This window comes from Drosophila biarmipes, chromosome 2L (assembly GCF_025231255.1).
Source record: "Drosophila biarmipes strain raj3 chromosome 2L, RU_DBia_V1.1, whole genome shotgun sequence".
Taxonomy (NCBI): domain Eukaryota; kingdom Metazoa; phylum Arthropoda; class Insecta; order Diptera; family Drosophilidae; genus Drosophila; species Drosophila biarmipes.
Window position 1 is genome coordinate 5620027 of NC_066612.1, and position 20181 is coordinate 5640207.

Here is a 20181-nt window from a genome sequence, read left to right on the forward strand (position 1 = left end):
TTGAAAAACTAAAAAAGGCATTTTTTATTTCCACTTCATCACCTAGTAGTATATTTTCTGAAAATTTCCAGCACTTCCTTACGCATAGTCATCGGTTTTTCACCACCTCTGGCTGCTTACCCACAGCTGTTTTTCGATATCCTCCAGTCATCGGTTATCGATGTTTTTCGGGTTACCATGGAGCCGAGCATTACGCATAATTTATGTACACATTTTATTCACTGAAAAAGACCAAGTGGAAGTGAATAAGGCTGGGAACCTGCTGAACAAGTTATTTTCCTATAATTAGATGGCAGATCGGAGTAACATCACCTGGAATCGCAGAGCGGCGTCTGGTCTTCGGCACACCTAGCAACCCTCAGTCGCGACGTATACCTTTTATAAGCAAAATTTCTCGGTGGGCAGACGAACCTGAACTTCCGAATTTAACCCCTGAATCTCATCTAAAATAAACTAAAACCGCATTTAACCGCGTGGAAACCCGAGAACTGCTAATATTCCAGTGTGACAGTGATTTTTCCCTACTGTGCGAGCCCGAAAACCCAAGTAAAAACCAACTTCCGCAGACGTCAGCAAGTGCCACATAAAAGAGGAGAATTAGATGGAATAAACAAATAAACAGGCGTGATTCGATAAACAAGACCAAGCACAGCACAGGGCAGGAAACTAGGAGCGGCCGGGTGTGCCGTGCTGTCATGCATTTTGTCACACAGCAGCGGGCACAACAGCAGCACCACAAGTCCTCCGCCTCCTCGTCGAGCTCCTCGCTGGCCTCCAGTTCCTCGTGCTCCGGTTCCGGCTCGGGATCAGGATCGGGATCGGGATCTGGCTCCCGCTTCGTGACCCTGCGCAAGTCCTCCAGCCAGGGGGCCCTGCCCAAGTCCTTGTCCACCGCGCACAGCTTCTTCCATCGTCCCTCGTCCTCGCAGGGCAAGCACAAACGCACCGCCAGCCTAAATGCGCCGCCCATGTGAGTTGCCACGCCCCGTAGGCCCACTGTCCCATACACTAATCAAAAAGCTAACGTTAACGCTTTTACACGGAAAGAAATTGGGTGAAGGGAAATTTTTTATTTGTGCCCAATAAGATTATATTGATAAATCAAATGATTAATGATCTTAACTTTTCAAGCAAATTAAGTTAATTAAAGAGTATATTTCCCATATTTTCTAATTTAAGTAAAGATAAGTGGGACTAAGGATTTTAAAAATTAAATATTTTAAAAATTATTTTACAATTACACTATTTTATCCATGGACTTTTATAGGACAACCATGACTTTTTGAATTTATACATACATTTTTGTAAAATTGAAAAAGAATAATATTGTATTTAAATTTTGTAATCATATTTGTGAATAATTACTTTTAGCTTAAGTTTACTTCTAACATTTTTTGTTATCATATTTTTGATAATAGATAATAGATCTTAGAATATTTTACCATACCAAATGGGCTTAACATGATATTTTTGGAACTAGAGCTCATATTGGAGCTTAGAGTTGTTTTAAAAATGCCTCAGAAAATATCACACACATTCCTTATCTAATTTCTTTCCGTGTAAAAGAAACCTAAGAGTTAAGCGTGTTAATTTGTGGTGTAGGATTGCCCGCTGGTTTGCATGTTTAGCCCGTCGCTAGTCATATTGCATGTCGTTTATAAGCCCCTCTTTGTTCCTTTCAGCTTGGTTTATCTGCCCCCCGTCAGCCCCTTCCCAAATCTGTGATAATACGCGTTGCCCCATTCCAATTGCCCCACACACCTGCTACACTCCTTGCACTTCGATAGCATTTGCGTTATTGCGCAACAGTTGCCCCACGGAAAGGAGAGGTACATTGCGTCTCGTCGCTGTAAGGCGTTTTAATTTATCGATTTTGTGGCCACCGGGGGCCAGAACAAAGCGAACAGAGCCAGCAGACAAACAATAACTCCCTTGACTTTAGTAAGTCGGCGAATGTGCCTGGGTTATCATCGCCCTGCGCTGGCTATCAGTTAATTTAGTGAATGAACTCAAAAAAGGCAGCATTTCTGTACTTAATTTAACAGATAACAAAATAAACAATAGCCGAATTTAAATAGCAAATAGAAGGTTTATCTACTGAGTTTAGAAAGAAGAAAAGATAAAAGGGAATTCAATTAAATGAGTTTGAAACTAGCAAAATCCATTCCAATTCATTCGAAATGTTTACCAAAAGTTCGCAGGTTCAATGAAATTGCTAGTTTAACTAGTTGCAGTAAAAAGTTCACTGTCATTTGAGCTAGTTTCAATTTAGTGCTACATTTTTATCTGCATTTAAGACTCTCATTAAGCCAGTAATTGGCCCATTCTCAAGGACTTTTACAATTCCAACATTTTAAAGTCTTGCACACCCACTGTATCTACATATACCCACCGAAATGTACGAATTGTGTTTTGTGCACTGAAGCGTTTTCCACGTAGGCCAAAATAAAAAGCATTTTCGATTAGCCTTGGCTGGCTTATGAGGTTGGAATATTCGTAGGAGGTTATCTGTCCACCGTAAATGTGCATTTGCATAGGCAACCGCCCAAAGGGAGTTATATAGATACAGGTATAACACGTACAGAAACCCAAAAACTGATACATAAGGTATACCTTAAACCATTTTTAAATGGGTTATAAGGAAAAAATTATAAAAAAGGGGTTTCTTGTTTTTATAAAATTACTTTAATCTTAAGTAATACAGTATAATATCCTATATCTTCTCGTTCCAAACCTATTTTGATGTAAGAAAAAAGAGATTATATCCCATAATATCTTATTTTATTACTATCTGTAATACGGCTAGCGTATTCCACGGTCTCCTATATCTCTGTCCGATTTTCCAACCCCAAGCAAAACAAAACCGGGGGATTGCCATTATTCTCTCGGCGGCTGCTCTCGAGTGCAAATCGGAACGCCGAGCTGGGAGGACGTGCCCGGCACGAGCTCCCACTTTTCGATACCCAGTGCTCTGTGCTCCATTGTACCTTCTGAAATTCCTATATCTCTCGCCATCGCGTGCCTTAGACAACCAACAAACAAACAAACAAGCAAACAAATGACAATCAGCCAAGAGGAATAACAAAAAGCGACAAAGCGACTCGGGGCACGGAAAATTAATTAAATAATTAACAGCAAAACGTCGGCCTGTCCGTGGGATAGTTCATAAATTAATGACATTTCGCCGAGCCGTGCTAAAAATACGAACAATTTTTGCTGTATTTACGCTTTTCGTTTCGTCATCACTTTGTTTTTGCACTGGCAAAGACCGGACTCGGCCACTTTTGGCCACTTTTTCGGCTGCTCCCCAGCGATGACATAGTTTCTCGGTTGGACAATAGACCACGAAGAGCAGCCACTACCAATGCCGGAGGAGGAAATAAAGAAGCCGCCGAGGAAAACACTGAATGTGGAACCGAAGAAAGCCAAGCGAAAGAAAATGTAATACTTTTTCGCTCTTCACTATTGATTTTTCTCCGCGCTTAAGTGCCTCAGAGGTCTCAATTCGCACTCGTTGATATAGCAATTACTGCCCGTGCCCCCGTAGTTGAGGTAGTTTTCCCGGCCCGGCTACTGGGTTTTGTGGCCAGTGGCCTTTCATGTCGGAAATGCATTCGCAATCCGGCTCCCCCGACGAAGGACAAAGTTCAAGGGGGCAGAAGTATCTATTATTCAGCTCCACAGCCGCTGCAATTTATTCGTAATCATAACTCGCAGTCTGTGGCAATACTCGTAATTGATATACTGTGTATCTGTAATGGCCATGCATTCTGAATGATACTTCCCATTGATAAGTTTCTGTTTAAATTAGCACGCAGAAAAGTTTCCCAAGTTTAGTCACACACTTTTGCTCCCCAAGATTTGTTTGTTTATTTAAAAAAACCTCGTTTAGTCACAGAAAATTCCTTGAATTTATTTTATTTAGTTCAAAACATTATTGTTTTGTGCTTAGAATGACTAAAACCATGCGACTTATACGCCCCCAGTAAATAATCTTCTTAATTATCTGAAATGACGTTTGTTTAGGCTAAAAATACCCCTGAATCACGAGAATTTTATCTCGAATAATTTCTACGTTCCCAGAATTTTCTCCGCAAACAAGTTCTACGTCAATTAAGATGGTTTGTTGTGGCAAAATCGTTTTCTAGGGGCTGTATTTTCATCAGAACTTCTGTAAAGTATCATTGGAAACCGAGTTCTTATCTCGCCAAGCCGTCACAGCCCCTCAACCTTACATGATATAAATTCTATATACACATTATAATCCAATACATTATCGCTGATCTTTCACACATCCGAGCTGACTTTTCGCAATTTTAAGTACGTACTCGTTTAACGATATTCGTCATTAAATGGTTTTCACTCCTCTCAGTTCCAGTAAACATGAGTGTTCCTCTTGATCTTGAACCGTTCTAGTGATAAGAATAGCTGAGTCGAGTCCCTTGGGGGTCGATCCCTATGTAGACGTTGGGTGAGAGAAACGGAAACGCGTGTTTATACCTATAAGGACGGTCTAAGTACTTACATTTGCCAGATGTAAAGTTCATTGATAAGGCGACTATCTTTAGGGCAGTTATTAAGGCACAGTTGTGCAGTACAGCTCCTTTCCTAGTACTTGAGAACTTAGAAAGCTTAAAAAATCATTAAAGCTGACTGTGTCATGGCCCAATTTGCATATATGCCATTCTCCGAGCGCTGAGTGCAGTCGCTCTTTAATCAGCAGGTGTTTCGCCAAAAATGTTGCAAAGTTCATGGAACAAACTGTTTCCAGGCTCAACAAAGCTCGGGGAAGTGGGTTAAATCGCTTTAGCCTTTATGGTTTGAACAAATACACACGAAAAGCGACTTACCCCGGCCATTAAACGCTTCGCCAAAGCTCAGTGAGGGGAGTATCTTATCGCTGTTATCAGTGCCAAACAGAGCGGCTATACGAGCACAGGGGTATACATATATAGAAATGTGTATTAAGAAAATAATAACAATTGTGGGGCAGCACACACACACGCCCACGCCGAGTAGAAGAGTAGTGCACAATGGAATTGATTACAATCGTTTAATGGCAATTGGTACACCATTCCGTCGCAGCCCACGGAGGCGAGAGCACGTCTAATTGAAAATAATATATTTAGAGTATATAAACGCGTCGAAAATGCTGCGGCGAACGTTGCGAAAAAGTCGGAAGCACCGGGTTCTCTGGTATGGAAAGATCGCCGCGGAACTATCAGATCCATTAGTGCCATTGGTGGGCAGACAATTATGGGAACTTAATTTGGAGCGGAGTTACTTAAGCCGGCGATCAGTTAAGAGGCGACAATGTCTGCCTAACAGGCCAATTGACAGTTGTCGATAGGAACTCGCACTTACCATCTGGGGCCGCCTTATCGAGGGCGGTGACTAATGGAATAGATTGTGCTGCGGAAACATTAATGGTTCTTTGTAATTGCCAGAACACTGGTCGGATTAGCCGTTGAACTTTTGAGAACGCCTTATAATTGCGGCAATTACTCAAAGCCATCGAGTTCCCAAGAACTTCTCGTAAAATTGTAATTGTACTCAGAAGAATTTATAATTTCCTGGGTAATAATGAGGTCTTTTGTGTTACAAGAAGTTCAGTGCTATCCTTAGTATGGCAAAAACAATCTTAAAGCCATTGTTGTTATCCTTATTCCAAGGTATTCTGCTATTTCTTCCTATATTTATGCACTCTTTCCTTAAACTCTATCGTCTTAAAATAATTAATTATATGGTTGCCTATAAAACTGAAGTGGATCCACCTGTTGTCGTTTCCTAATCAGATTTACTTGGAAATAATTTCTTCCATATATTGGAGGTAGTATCAACGATTTTTAGCATTGGTCTTAAAGGGATGTATTAGATTTTTTCTCTTTATTTAAGTTAATCCATTGACAAAAATACTCTTGAATAGTTTCGAATTTCATCGTCCTCAATTGTTGTGGGAAATGTCGGCCTGTCTAGGGCAATCAACTTAAATTGTAAACTTTGTAGCATTGTAGATTTTAATAATTTCAGATCTGTCCTCCCCAACTACCCTTTCCTCTGGTCTTAGTGCCCCTAAGTATCTCGTATTTTCGTTCCATGTATCCGACTTAGTTGCTCCTGTTGTTCCATTGTCTTGGGCATGATTTTTGATTTGGCATTCGTTCTTTTGATTTGTTTATATATGCATTTTATTGTAGGATTAAAGATAGTGATTTAACCAACCCAACAACATCAAGTGTAACCATAACCGCTACGACTGCCGAAAGCTCGAGCAGTAGTAATGCCAACATGATACCCGAGACCACCCAGCCCGATCAGCTCCAGTCACAGTCACAGACACAGACCCAAACCCAGCTCCAGTCCCAGTCGCAGGCGCAGGAGCATCCCGAGGCCAATCCCCAGCAGCAATCGCAGCCGGAGGAGGAGGCGAAGCAGGCGGACGCGGCTGGTAGCAATGGTGGCGACAGGTAGGTGGGATCACTGCTCCGGAAACTCTCCAGCCAGGCTCGGGTCCGATTCCGTAAGAGAATTCATCATACCTTCCAAATTTGCATGCCTAGTTCAAGAGTTTTTCAATTTAATCGACGTAGCTGTAGTTGGAGTGTCCAGTTGAGCCGCCAATAACATGTATTCCCCTTACCAATTGCAGGCGCGATTCGATCACCGAGGAGATCACCATAACGAGCACCACAAACAGTAGCTTGAGCACCAAACTCCTGACCATTCAGGAAGCTGCCGGCAGCCTCGAGCAGAGCAGCGTCTCCATATCGACGTCCTCCAACCAGAACGCTTCCACAACAGCCGGCGGATCGCCGCCGACAGCGAGTGCAGCCCCAGGTGCCAATGAGTCCAACGGCAGCAGCAACCTCAGCTTGAACCAGGCCACCACTTCCACGAGTCCTGGCTCCAGTTCAGGTGCCGCTGCGCCGGGAGCCACGCCCAGCATCACCATCGTGTCCAGCGATTCGGCTCGGGATCAGCCAGCTCAGCAGTCGCAGAGCCTCGAATCGAACGGATTCACTGCTCCGGGGGACAGTCCCTCCAGCCGGAAGAGCTCCACCAGCTCCAAGGGCAAGGCCAGCCAGGCGAAGCTATCCACATCCAGCAGCGGTCGCGATGAGGTGAGTGGAGCAGCGACGGGGAATGGGTTTAGTAGTAGCTTTACAAACAAATACCTGTATTTACCTGTACGTTGAGACCTTCAGTTTTGTAATTATTTAAGAGATTATAGGTTTTTATTTTGTAATTTTGTTTCCCTAAATGGTAAATGTACCTACACATAAATTTACTTAATTTTTATTATGAATCGTGCCGAAGCAACAAGTTTCCGAGTAACTAAGCTATTTACACCTTTGCAAACTTCACTCATTATTTTTATACATTAATTTTTTGTTTCTCAAATACTACATTACTTCTAAATAGGTATAACTACTTCTAGAACAAATTATAGTTCAAAGGAGAGCAGATTGGTGACGGCATTTTTGATTGCTACCTGTGAGCATGATAATTCAAAATATGTTAACCAAGCACATTCCAAATTAAATGAATCAACTAGTTAGACCAATTTCGCCATATCCACACAATTGCGCTGTCAACGTCTTTTTTTATCAATTGTATAAATTTAAATAATCACGTCACTTGTAGGTAATATAATTGAATTTTGCATTAACCCTTTTTTTATGAGCTCGAGAATTAATTGCCTGGGTTAGGCATTGTAAAGAGGTTTGAACCAAATAGGGAGGGACTTCTGAATGTATATTTTTAATTTTAAAAGTTGATAAGACAATATAAAAGTTGTCTTATCAATACAATTGTAAGGGGCTCTTAAATTTAATTATAGTTTTTCAAGTGCGAGTAACATGGACCTTTTAAGTGTATCAAAATGCCAAAGATTCCATGCTTTTGAATTGATAACCGTAGAAGAACCCCCAGATTGCATGTTGTTGAACTAATTGTTGATCACTATAAAAAACAAGCTTGTAGATGTTCCCCATTTTAAGATCAAAATATTTTCAAGTTCAAACCCGTTTTTATATCTTTATGACTCTGAAGGGCTAGACAAGAAACCAAGTATTTCCGATTTGTATTTGAGTTCTGAGAAAAAGCTTGGCAAGCTTTCAAAACTATCAGACTGTTGATTTTAACTATTAGCCATACAGCACAACACACACCCCGAAAAGGTGTGAAATTGCCGCAGCTAAGTGTTCAAATCAAATTAAACACACTCGAACGTAGGGGCGATCAATAGATCAATCGATCAGGCGATTGACAGATAGAAATTGACTGGATAGATAGCCCGTTGGGGCGACAGATAGAGGTGGTCTATTGGGATTAATAGCCGCATATTGGCTATCTAACATCTGGCGGGTCAATCTAATCTAACTGATAGCTGATAGGTGTATATGTATGTGGAGACCCTCTCACCCGGCTGATAAGGTTCACCCTTCGGCGCGAAAGCTCGCGGCATAAATTTTGTTTTGGGCCCAAGCTTTTTCCGGCCATCCAGCAGTGATAACGCTTCGTGTCCGGAGCTCCTCCGTTGGCAATGGCAAATTAGAATTCAATAAGCGACGAAGCGTCTCAGCGACCAAAGGCGAATAACAAAAAAAAAAAACTATATAAAAAACAAACTAACGTTGCAGCGAACTTTGTGTAAATAATTAGGGGTCGTAAACGAACGACAAGCGTGTGGTGTGATAAGAGGTAGACCCAAACACCTGGCCCCAAAGAGACTTTCCTACGAAGCGGTGTGAATCACCCGCGGAAAAGAGTTAGCAAACAGAGTGCTGGTGCGAACAGGTGGCCAAAAAGCCAAAGGCACCGCATATCGAATCGAATTTAGAGCCAAAATGTTTGCTCACGTCACCGAAGACGGCAATAAATGGACATACTCATGGTATTTGATCAGCTCTCCCTCTCGCTTGTCTCCCAGCAGGACATCTCGCACCACCGCCTGAGCGATCTCACCCAGCACGAGCTGAGCCTGCTGCGCGTCGACCGGGAGCAGCAGTTGACCTCCAGCAGCTCCACCTCCAACGAGAAGCCTGCGAAGCCGTCGAGGCTCTCGGAGCGGGCCAAGAAGAAGTCCTGGTACAACGTCATCTATCCCAACTACAAGTCGCGGGCCGAGGACTTCAAGAAGCTCTTCAAGGACGTGCCCAACGATGAGCGCCTGATTGTGGGTGAGTCTGGAGGGGATTGGGCGGGAAACAGACCATCGCCTTTGTTTTTCATTTAACCAAATCAGTCACATGCAAATTCAGCCCGATAAAGCGGCTGATATTTATCAGTTTCCCTTTAATTATTAAGTGAATTCAAAAAAATAAATTCATAATGAACAACCCATTAAAATTCTGAAGGGTTGTGATTCACGAATAACAATTCACGAAGCAATTCAGGAAATAATGAGCAATTAAATATGAATATGTGGGACTGTGGTATATATTTGATATTTATAAAGATGCAGTCTTCATAATATGATTATTAAAAAACAAATGCTATATATATATTTAAAATGTATTTAAAATTCCATCCCGAAAAATAAGTTTTATGTTTATTTTTGGTTAATTGTAATAAATGAACATATATTAAATAGCCAGCCTAAGCTAAACGAGCTAAGATGTGTAATCAACACTGAGTTCCGGTTAATGTAATAAACCCTAATTGAAGCAATTAACTCAAGCGACTTTCTTCCTCCGCAGACTACTCGTGTGCCCTGCAGCGCGACATTCTCGTCCAGGGGCGACTGTATGTGTCGCAGAACTACGTCTGCTTCCACGCGAACATCTTCAGCTGGGAGACCTATCTGAGCATCAAGTGGAAGGATGTGACGGCCATCACCAAGGAGAAGACGGCCCTGGTGATACCCAATGCCATATCGATATCCAGCGGCAAGGACAAGTACTTCTTTGCCACGTTCACCTCGCGCGACAAGAGCTTCTTGATGCTCTTCCGCGTCTGGCAGAACACGCTGATGAATAAGCCCTTTTCGGCGCAGGAGATCTGGAAGCATGTGCACACCTGCTACGGCGAGGAGCTGGGCCTGACCACCGACGACGAGGACTACATCGATCCCACGCTGGACAACGACAACGAGACGGACTTCGACTTCCACACGGCCATCGATGACGATAGCCAGTCGCAGCGCCAGTCACAGCAGTCGAATCAATCCAACCAGTCGAATCCCCAGCTGCCCCAGAGCGGCAACAGCAGCGCCAGCAGCGGCGGCGGTGTCCGGGCCTCAGCCCCCCGCAAGTCCAAGACGAAATACTTCTTCAACTCCTCCAAATCCTCGGCCAACGCCTCGGCCAGCGGCTCGGATAACAATAAGACCAGGGAGAGCTCTCGCAAACTGAACAAGAAGATGAAGCAGAATGCCAAAGAGCTGACCCTCAGCTCCGTCAAGCCAACGGAGCTCTCGGTGAGCGTCACCATGAACGCTCCCAGCGCCAGCAGCAGCAGCACTGCCGGCTCCACCACAGCCTCCTCCTCCACCATTGCCAACCACACGGGCTCTGGCTCAGGATCGGGATCTATTTCGGGCTCAAACACAGCTGCGCCCAGCGGCAGTGGCAGCGACAAGAAAGCTGCAGAGAAGAAGGTCAGCACGGCCTCTAACTCCTCCGCCGTAGCAGCTGCTGCATCCCTGGCCACTGCCGGGCCACCAGTCACGGAGTCCAAGGTGGAAATAAAACGGAAGATGGGAAAGAACCATCGAAGCCAGCGGGAAGAGGGCAAAAATGCTGCCGAGAGTGTGCCCACAGATGTTTCCGATTCGTCTGACTCCGAGGAGAACAATTTGCCGTAGGTTTTACCAAATTAGCTATCTCTAGATCTCTAATTATATTTATATTACCTTCCCAGATTTGTGCCCACCACGGAGTGCACCTCGACGCACGAGGGCCGCCAGATCGTCCACACCATTCTGCCCATCAATGTGGACACCCTGTTCAATCTGCTGTTCAGCAAGTCGAAGTTCATAACCGACTTCCATGCCATGCGCAAGTCAACGGACCTTATGTTGGGCGAGTGGACCAAGAACGAGGAGGGTCTGCAAGTGCGCACCGTGAACGTCACCGTTCAATTGGCCGCCTCTGTGGGTCCCAAGACCTCAAAGGTGAGTGTGCAGCGCCCCCCTAAAGTGACTGTCAAATGCATACATACTGATTCCCTTAGGTAACCGAGTACCAGACGCAGCGGGAGTGCAGCAAGCCGGGCGAACTGTATTCCATAGACGTAAATAGTGTAAATGCAGGCATTCCATACGCGGACAGTTTCAGTGTGCTCATACACTTCTGCCTGGCCAGGTGAGTCAGCCAGCACGCCACGCGCTCCTTGATCAAGAGTGCATAGGTGTCACTTAGTCATCGCTCTTAAACTTTTCTAATTGGCCACTTGACTCCGCTCCCCAGAACTGTCGATGATCACACTATGCTGTCGATTCACACCCAGATCAAGTACAAAAAGTCGATCTGGGGCGTTGTAAAGGGCTTCATCGAGAAGAACACGTGGGCGGGACTGGAGGACTTCTTCGGAGCCCAGTTGCATGCGCTCCAGAGCGAGACCTGCATTCCACCTGCGAAGGGAAAGGGTCGCAGGCCCCGGAGAGGTAAGCATCGCGACGTGAGTCACTCTGACCAATTAACTACAATGCAACAACCACAACAACAAGAACAACAGAAAATACAGCAACAAAGCAAAGCAATTTCTCTCTAATTTTGTAATGAAACTACTACCCAATCAGAACAATAATTCGATAACCGCCAATGCCAATTGCCATTGCTTCTTCTAACCACATCAAAAACGCACGCATGTCCACAACTAAACATCCAAACAACATGTTAAGAACCAACAACCAGCTACAACCAACATACATCTCAGGCATGAATCAGCAATCCGCCACCTCGACCACCTCAACCACATCGACCAACACCACTGCCACCACAGGTGTCATCCTCTCAGCGACCAGTACGGACAATGACAGCATCCAAGAGTCGCGCCATCGTCATCCCCATCCGCAGCAGCAGCAGCAGAACGAGCATCACCAGCATCAGCACCTGCACATGCACCATCACCACCACCATCACCACGGTAGCCATGGTAGCCAGCATCATCACCACGATCCCAGGCACTCCCACCACCATCATCATCACCAGCCTCCGCCTCCGCTCCCCCATCATCACCAGCCTCCCCATTGGCATCACCGTAAGGCTATACTTCAGTCCAGCAGAGGTACAGCTTGAGTAATTGGATCCCCTAGACCAGCAATTGCCACAGGGAACCTAAACTGATATTGAAAACTTTAAGAAAATAGAAAAATTAACTATTAGTCTGTTATAATTTAAAACACAGCTTTAGGATCTGTTAATCTTATCAGTGTTCCCACCTGTAAACTCCGAATGTTGTTTATAATAATCTAAATTTATTTTTGGTGTGATTTATCTAAACCTTCCATATGAACAGGAGTTATAAAGGCTGTCAGCTTATCAGTTAACGACAAAGGGTAGCAGATTATTTCGTTTCTTATCTAACAAGCGAATGCAGACAAGGAAAATGACACCTGCAAGGAAAGCTAGAGAGTTTGGAGCTATCTTTTTCGAAAGTCTATTTTTCTGTAGTTCTCTAGGTAAACTAGTGTTTATGCATTTCTGTTAGGAACTTATATTTAATAGTTGCGCAGCTAGTTTAAGTATAGTAGTAGCAATATTTTCGAAGATTTATGAGCTGTTAGTTGTTATAGCCAAGTCGCCGATCATAAAACAATTTCACGAATTTCAACCTTCCTTCGGAATGCTTCCTCTTATTAATCGAATTAACTTTTCCACTGGTAATGATTACTTTTGATTATTTTATCAAGCTACGATAAGGTTTCGTCATGTTTTCTTTAAATAAATTTTTCTCTACCAGCTTACCATGAATATGGCGCCGCTCTTTCATAAGTGTTTCGAAATTCTTTGTGGCAACTTCAGCTGATTCGGATAAAAAGCCTATTCATTTCGAAAAATGTTAACTAAGTTTTTTGTTAGAATTTTCTTTCCTGGAAAGTTGTTTTCCTTTAATAAAACTTTTAATTATAAAAGTTTATCTACTGGTAATGCTACGTTTTTAAGCCTTGTGACAATTGCTAGCCCCTCATGAACATAACCCATTTGCTTTATTATTGCAGTTTATTTTGATTACTAGCTATCTATATTTTGTTGTATTCTTAATGTTGTGTTTTTGTTGCCACCAGCACCGACTCTTGCTTATGTTTATTTCGGTTTTTCGTTCGAATGGTTTGATTTCTAACCGTGCCATATGCCATTCCTCTCGACGCTCGTCCCCGTCTCTCCGCAGGTACCGCCACCCAGATTCGTCCACTGGAGGAGGCAGTCGGTCCGGCCCCGACCGGTGATCCCCTGGAGGCGCAAATGCTGGCCACGGGAGGCGTTCCAACGGCGGCAGTCGGCGCCGCCTCGGGTCATCCGCTGCTGCTCGAGGGGGGCAAGCAGCAGCAGCTCCACCACCAGCAGCAGATGCACCACCACCACCTGCAGCCGCACAAGCAGCAGCACCACCACCAGCACCAACAGCAGCAGCAGTTGCACCTGGGCGGCGGCGACGGCCAGCCTGTGGCGGCGACGGGTCACCTCGGGTCACAGGGTCACAGACTCAGACACAAGGGCTTGTGGTTGTTGGTTATACTGTTGCTGTGCTTGATGCTGGCATTAAATGTGATATTATTACTTAAGCTCTGGAAGCTGGAGGAACGCATCGATGTGGATCTCAGTCGGCGGGCCCGCCTGCCCAGCTTGGCGGCCCTGAGGTGGGTCTAAATGGCATTTCATTATCCAAATATGATTTAACAGCATGCAAATTGAACTCGCCACTTTAGTGACCTACCGAGCACCAACCAGGAGTGGCTGGAGCTGCTGCGCGACCAGGAGATGGCGCACGAGAACGAGCTGCACAAGTGGCAGCAGGTGCTCCAGACCGCCATCGAGCTGCTGAAAAAGGTGAGCATTGTCTGCGAAAAGATCTACAACGATGGCCAGCTGCGTCAGAGCATTGAGGCGATGTCGATGGCGGTGCACACTGAATTCTAAGCATCTCATTACCACGGTGATTAACAGCAGCGAACAGTGACTTCGGCGGACAGCAAGGGCGACCACTAATTGTAATCCTAACACTCACAACCATACACGTGTATACTGGCAGTGCGTTTCATAACTGCAGGAAGGCACTAGGGAAATATAGATAAAGTCAAAAGGTTATATTCTTTCTAATAAACGAACTAGTTACTTGATGGCTGAGTTAAATATACTGCAAACGAAGAAAGAAGACTCTTAAGTTTAATATTTTGTATAGAAAGAGTTTGTATTTACCATTTGGTTGTTCTTTAGTTGATTTGAAAACGAATTTGTTACCAATACGTTCTTTGCTAGAATCTTAAGCGTTCTGAAAGTTTTGAAACGCACTGTGCTAGCGGGCATTTGTTACTGATCTCTTAGTTAGCAATACACAAAAACCCGAATTGTTGCATGTCCCTTTGCCTCGGTTTGAGATACGTTTTCTCTGGCACTGACTGAAGAGATAAATGTGGAAGATTCCGTGTAGCCAAATGCAAGCTTTAACCTATGTTTTCCAACATCCAACATCTCTGGTTGAGATACCAGAGTTGACAATTCTATAGCGATAAGTTTTGTATTCCGTAGAGCAAACTCCAGGCCAGCACATTTTGTATTGAAAATCATTTCGGTCTATCAAGAAGCAAACAAAATTTAAATGTTTAGAGGCAAAGAGAGAGAAGAATAGTGAATGAAATTCAGATGGCACCACACAAAACTCACTGTTAAAATCTTTATATTTTTTGTAAGTAATTTGTATTTTTTATTTACCTTTGTAGAAAGCGCTCATTCACTCTCAACTAACCCTTTTTACGTTCGACTAATTTGTAGCTTAGTTGCTTCCTTGTAAAATGCTTTTTATATGGTCAGCATTAAGTTTGCCTTTAACCCGTTTACTCAATTATCTTTTCGTTTTTCAGACTGAAAGAACTTTGGCTGAAATCATTGTACGCTAGCAGTAAAATAATTTAAACAAAATGTTGTGCAAGTTGAATTAATCCAATCCAATTGTCTTCGACAAGCTAGGAAAACACCCAAAGCAATGTTTTGGGCCAAGAGCAAAGCCACCAAAAAATCTGAAATTGAATTTAAAATTCAACTAAAAATTAGTCACAAACCCAACATACACACACACACACATAAGAGAAGAGAATCGAAGGACACAAGCCAATATGTCATTTAAGCATATTTATGATTATGTTTTAACCGTAAGAGAAGCGCAGTGTAATTTACGTCATAAGTAGCTGCATTTTAGTTAGATTAGAGGCAATTGTTTTGTTTTTACCACGGCATTTACGCGTAGCACCTGTTTGCTTGGCTTTGCTTTAGACAAATGTATCTACAAATTCCTCAAGTATTTCATATCTCACAACATACCAAAAACCGATACAAATCACGAGAGAGAGCGCCCTGAATTTTTGTTTTAGAAAATTCATTTAAATGTCGAGCGAGCGCAAAACTGGCTAACTGGAGGGGCATATTAATTATAACTAATAATAATAACATAACGCCAGTATATGGCTAGAGAGAATTTGATAAAAGCGATTATACAAAATATTTATTGTGTACAATATTTTTGTAATACCAGTCGAAACAATTGTGAGCAATGTTCTCGTTCTTTTGTATAACTCCTCCTAACTCTTTACCCTCACCCGTTTTTTGGCGCCCGTTTACAGACGATACCGATACCAATACAAGAATCAGATACCAGATACTTCAAACTATTCAATCTAAAGCGCAAGGCAAGATTAAATCCCATTATGGCATACTCTATATACACTATAAATATGTACCATGCATATGGGCCAAGTATTGTTAGTCCGTAGTAGTTGCATTTTAAATTAACAGAGCGAAAATAAACAAAACAAGAGCTAAAGGAATGTGAGGAGCGGCAAAACAGAAAGTAAACCGGAATATTTAAGCAAATTACATTTAGGTCTAAGCTAAAGCAAATTTAAATGTTGGTTAATCCCACACTAAAAACTAATTCTTGTCAAATTAATTTGGTCGTAGCGAAATTGGCTTAAAATTTGTGTCACAAGTTAGGCTTAGTAAACAGAACATACGAGAATAAGAAACCGAATGTTAAGCTGCAGTAATGAGAATTCTAATTTATTATAAAAACAAATAAATACAAATAAAAAATAAAAATGTTTTATTTTCTGAATGTATTCTTACGTAACCAGAGAATAGTGATCATATGCAATGGCATTTTCTCTTTCACTTACACACTGTTTGCGTGGCGGCAGAGTCTGGGCAGAGATATTTCCTGTGTCAGCTACCAACCGCTGAATTACCATTTATTTGTAGTAATTTTTATTCAGGTATATAAACTAGATAAAACCGCATACTGAAGTACATTTTGAATTTAGATCGCCATTGGGATAAGGCGGAATACATCTAATCTTATCTGTGATTAAATATTTTGACTTCTAAGCAACAATTTGTGTAATAGCAATGGAGCATTGACTGTGTGCCATCGATCATCTATCTTTTTTAAATACGCCAGCGTTTTCGGATAAGAACCTCTGCGGTGCCAGTGGTATCCAATAACTTGGGGTTACGCAATGGCGCTTGCAACTTCTCAGCCGGAATCTTGGGGGTCTTCACTTTCATGGGTTTGTTCTGCGGTACTGGTGCTCCTTTCTTCTGTACGGGCTCCACCTTTCTTGGAGAAAGGGGCAAGCGCTTCATCTGAGCGGAGTTGGACTTGCTGAGCTTCGGCTTGCCACGATACAATCCTGGGGCTCCCGCCATGTTCCTCTTGCGATGAGGGGTGAGCAGCAGCTTGGGACTGGTCTTCCTGCCCGACTTGCACTCCTTTGGGGTCGCGGGCTTGGACTTGCCACGCCCCTTGGTGATCTTCTCGACCAGCTTCTTGATCAGCTCCTTCTCCGCGGGCGGCTGGACTTTCCAGAAAGTCTGCTTTTTGGTCAAATGTGCGGCAGTTATTGCATTTGCCGGAGGCGGAGATGGTGACTCGAGTTCCGGAGTGTAGGGAAACTTCATCGGTAGGGGTTTAGATTTAATGATTCGTTTCTTTACCTCGGGAATGGGAGACTTTTCTTTTAATGCCCCTTTGACTGCTTCCTTCAATTCACGGCGCATCTTCAGGTGACGTTCCACCATCATGTCGTAGATTGACACTATCGGCGTATCCAGCATGGAGGTCATCTTGTTCGAGCAAAGTAAAAGATTGATTAAAGATTATTATTAGTAAAAGAAAGATTATTTTCTGATAAATGTGTAAGGGAAATGTGTGTGCTGAAACGGGGAGCGTTTGAAATGCTACGAGCTAGCTGGGTAGCTGGAAATGATTTTCGATGGTTATTTGATCAAAAAACTAAAATAAAAATATAATATAGTATAAGATTATAGAAATAAAATATGCAGTAAAAAAACATTAAGAAAATTAACTTTTTATTTAAATATTTTTCTTTTATTTTCTTGAAATCATAAGGAAATGTTTTTTCATGACCACTAATTAATTAAGAGTAGATATATTTTTATAAAAATAAAATAGATTATGAAAATTATAACAATTTTTTTTAAATAACCATTTTTAAATAATACAAATTAATAAATTATTTTATTACAAATAAAACAAAAAGGTGAGCATACTTTTAGGCTCCTAGTATACACCATAGCTGGCAGCTCGACATTATCTCACCGGTGAATTGAAGGCAATCATGTAAACTTTGGGTTAGGTACAAATTTTTAATTTGTATCTTATAAGAGTTAAGAATAATAATGGTATCTCTATTCTGTGCAGATTTATCAATTTGATTTTATTTCTAACAGCTACGCAGTTTGTCAGGGAGTGAGTTATAAATGCCTTCGACCCACTTTCGATTGCCCTGCTTTATTTCCCAGCCAAGTTCAAAAGCCCATACGAAATTCACATGACGCCGAATGAGTAAGATCACCGACTTGTTTTGTGTCGCTTCTTTTGTTGCATTACAGCTCTCCCCATGGGCTGTATCAAGAAATCCCAACCTGCCTGACTGATAAGAGTTCAAGTTCGTTAAACCGCATAAAAATCAGGAACAATTTGCGAAATACAGAAAGCCATTCAACGGCTCTTCGGTGTAGGAAAACAAGAGTTTACTTGTGTATGTAAGGTGGTAAGTACAGAGGAAACTTTTTGTTAAAGATAGGTACAATTTTATAAATATTTTACTTATTTTCTGTATCAATCAGAAAGCCTTTTACTTTCTATAAAATGTAAGAAAAAATATTAAGTCGGCTGGTAATCGTGTTTATTTGCTATAATTTTGACCACAGCTGTTCACTAAACTCGTAGGTATGTACCAATATTTGACTGACAAACTAAATTAAAAGAATTTTAGCTAAAAACAAGAGAAAATAAATTGGAATACCAACAAATTATTCACATTCCCGGCAATTTGCTTAATAAAATTTGTCTAGAAACTCAATATTTGTTGTACGCACACGCATGCACTGCACGAAAAGGCCAACAACACGCATCTACGTACTCCCCCCAAAAAAAGGGCAGCATAAGGAGAAAAATAAGAATCTTATCAGCGGCGGCACAAAAACAAAGTTTGGTAAAAAACCGAAACAAGAACAAAAAGAAAGCTGTCAGAAATCAACGGGGACAACAACAAATTGGCTGTGTTATTTTTCAAGGTTAAGAGCAAGTGCGTGTGCGTGAATTTGCGGCCAGTGTATGCGTGTCTCGCACATTTTGCACATTGTGCGTATATATAAAAAACGGCAACAATAAAAAACCACCAACACAGCAACAGGAAAAAATAATTTTTTATAGAGAGCCGAGAGCTACGCACCGAAAATAAAGAAGGAAAAAAAATGAAGAGCGCAGACTGCAACAACAAATCGCGGCAACTTGGCGACTTTTTTCGCCCCAAGTTTATGGCAACACAATAAACTTAATAATTTCACTACAAACTGAACAATCATCATTATTTAGGCCATTTCGAAATTTTATGACTTTATTATCGTTTCAAGTTCCCAGTGTAATCTGCTCCTCCCCTCCCTCTGCACGCCTCTCTCTAGCTCTCTTCCCTTTTTGCCCACCCACACAGTCGCACACCATCACACATGTGAGAACTGCACGCACACACGGCTCGTATACGCATTAAAATTGCGTATACGCAGCGTTTACCCTCGCCGAGTTTAATGACTGATAAGATTGGAAAGCTGGCCTTTGCCTAACAGAATCAAAAAGAAATTATAAAGTGTGCGGACTGGAGAGAATTTTCTAGAGCACCATAAACTGTGAGTGCAAAAGCCACTTCCTTGGAAACTATACAAATTTCATTTTTAAACATGTAAAATAAATATATTTTTAGAATTAATCAGAATTTGTAGCTATCTAAGCTACCCAAAAGGGGGAAAATGTAGTTTCTTTATGACTAAGGCCTTCTCAATAGTTTTTCTTAGATTTTAGTATCTAAATAATGTACTTTATGGAGCAGTTTTCCAAGATTTTCAAATATATAACATCATAGATCAAATGAAACCACATAACTAAGAAAACGGAACCAAAAGTCAGCTTTACCCACTCGTAAATGAGTCAAAGGCGAGACATTAAAGCAGTCGCTACTCTAAAAACGTCTCGAAACTTGTTGAATGACTTCTGGGTTGCCAATCAAGACCTTAAATTTCTATCGTCAAGTCGAAACTCGAGATCAGCCGAACCAGCACACCAACTTTTTACCAACTTGTAGTATTTATGGTCGAGAATTATCAGTGTTCTAGAGGAAATGTAAGACGATAACATGGAAGTAACAGGGCATGTTAGGGAAGAGCAGGTGAAATTGGTGTATCCCATAACATTTGTAATAATGTTAGCCAGGGCCACTTAACATTCATGTAATGAATGGTGAGCGAGAGAGAGAAGCTGCAAAGGGAGTACACTCGAAGAAAGTACCTCTAAGTATAAAAGAATATAAAAAAATTCAATTTATAAAGGTTTTAATTTTTGAGAACTCTTTTTTGGAGTTAACAAAAGTATATACCTTTATTAGGAAGTTATCTTAAAAGCTGCTTTTTGGTTTTTTCTGATATATAGTATACGTCTCAGATGTTTAAG

The 20181-nt window shown here is 42.0% G+C and overlaps 2 protein-coding genes across 12 annotated transcripts; one reads left to right on the forward strand and one right to left on the reverse strand.

Annotated features, from left to right (window-relative positions):
* Window positions 1–172: 172 nt before the first annotated feature.
* Window positions 173–16263, forward strand: LOC108034172 (protein Aster-B). Of its 11 annotated transcripts, XR_007763337.1 has the most exons (13): window positions 175–970; window positions 6198–6467; window positions 6650–7121; window positions 8933–9182; window positions 9702–10803; window positions 10864–11116; window positions 11176–11306; window positions 11412–11608; window positions 11881–12231; window positions 13336–13804; window positions 13874–13994; window positions 14694–14850; window positions 15026–16263. XR_007763337.1 is itself a non-coding variant. In XM_017109003.3 (12 exons), exons 1-12 carry the CDS (start codon window positions 696–698, stop codon window positions 14769–14771), a joined length of 3969 nt encoding a protein of 1322 aa, XP_016964492.1. In that variant the 5' UTR covers window positions 175–695; the 3' UTR covers window positions 14772–16263. The 11 variants fall into 11 exon arrangements, 10 of the variants coding, with proteins under 10 accessions (XP_016964534.1, XP_016964484.1, XP_016964525.1 ...); XM_017109003.3 differs by having other exon boundaries at window positions 14694–16263; XM_017109011.3 differs by lacking the exon at window positions 14694–14850.
* Window positions 16264–16370: 107 nt separating this feature from the next.
* On the reverse strand, window positions 16371–17404 carry LOC108034231 (neurofilament medium polypeptide). The gene has a single exon (XM_017109082.3). It carries the CDS (start codon window positions 17277–17279, stop codon window positions 16602–16604), a length of 678 nt encoding a protein of 225 aa, XP_016964571.1. The 5' UTR covers window positions 17280–17404; the 3' UTR covers window positions 16371–16601.
* Window positions 17405–20181: the final 2777 nt, after the last annotated feature.

What these genes read in the sequence shown, in the direction of transcription:
- LOC108034172 (XM_017108986.3), top strand. Translation starts at nt 696, where the DNA reads ATGCATTTTGTCACACAGCAGCGGGCACAACAGCAGCACCACAAGTCC. An exon ending in GGTAGCAATGGTGGCGACAG is followed by an intron (nt 6,468 to 6,649) that starts GTAGGTGGGATC and finishes TACCAATTGCAG; the next exon opens with GCGCGATTCGATCACCGAGG. An exon ending in CGATGAGCGCCTGATTGTGG is followed by an intron (nt 9,183 to 9,701) that starts GTGAGTCTGGAG and finishes CTTCCTCCGCAG; the next exon opens with ACTACTCGTGTGCCCTGCAG.
- LOC108034231 (XM_017109082.3), bottom strand. Translation starts at nt 17,279, where the DNA reads ATGACCTCCATGCTGGATACGCCGATAGTGTCAATCTACGACATGATG.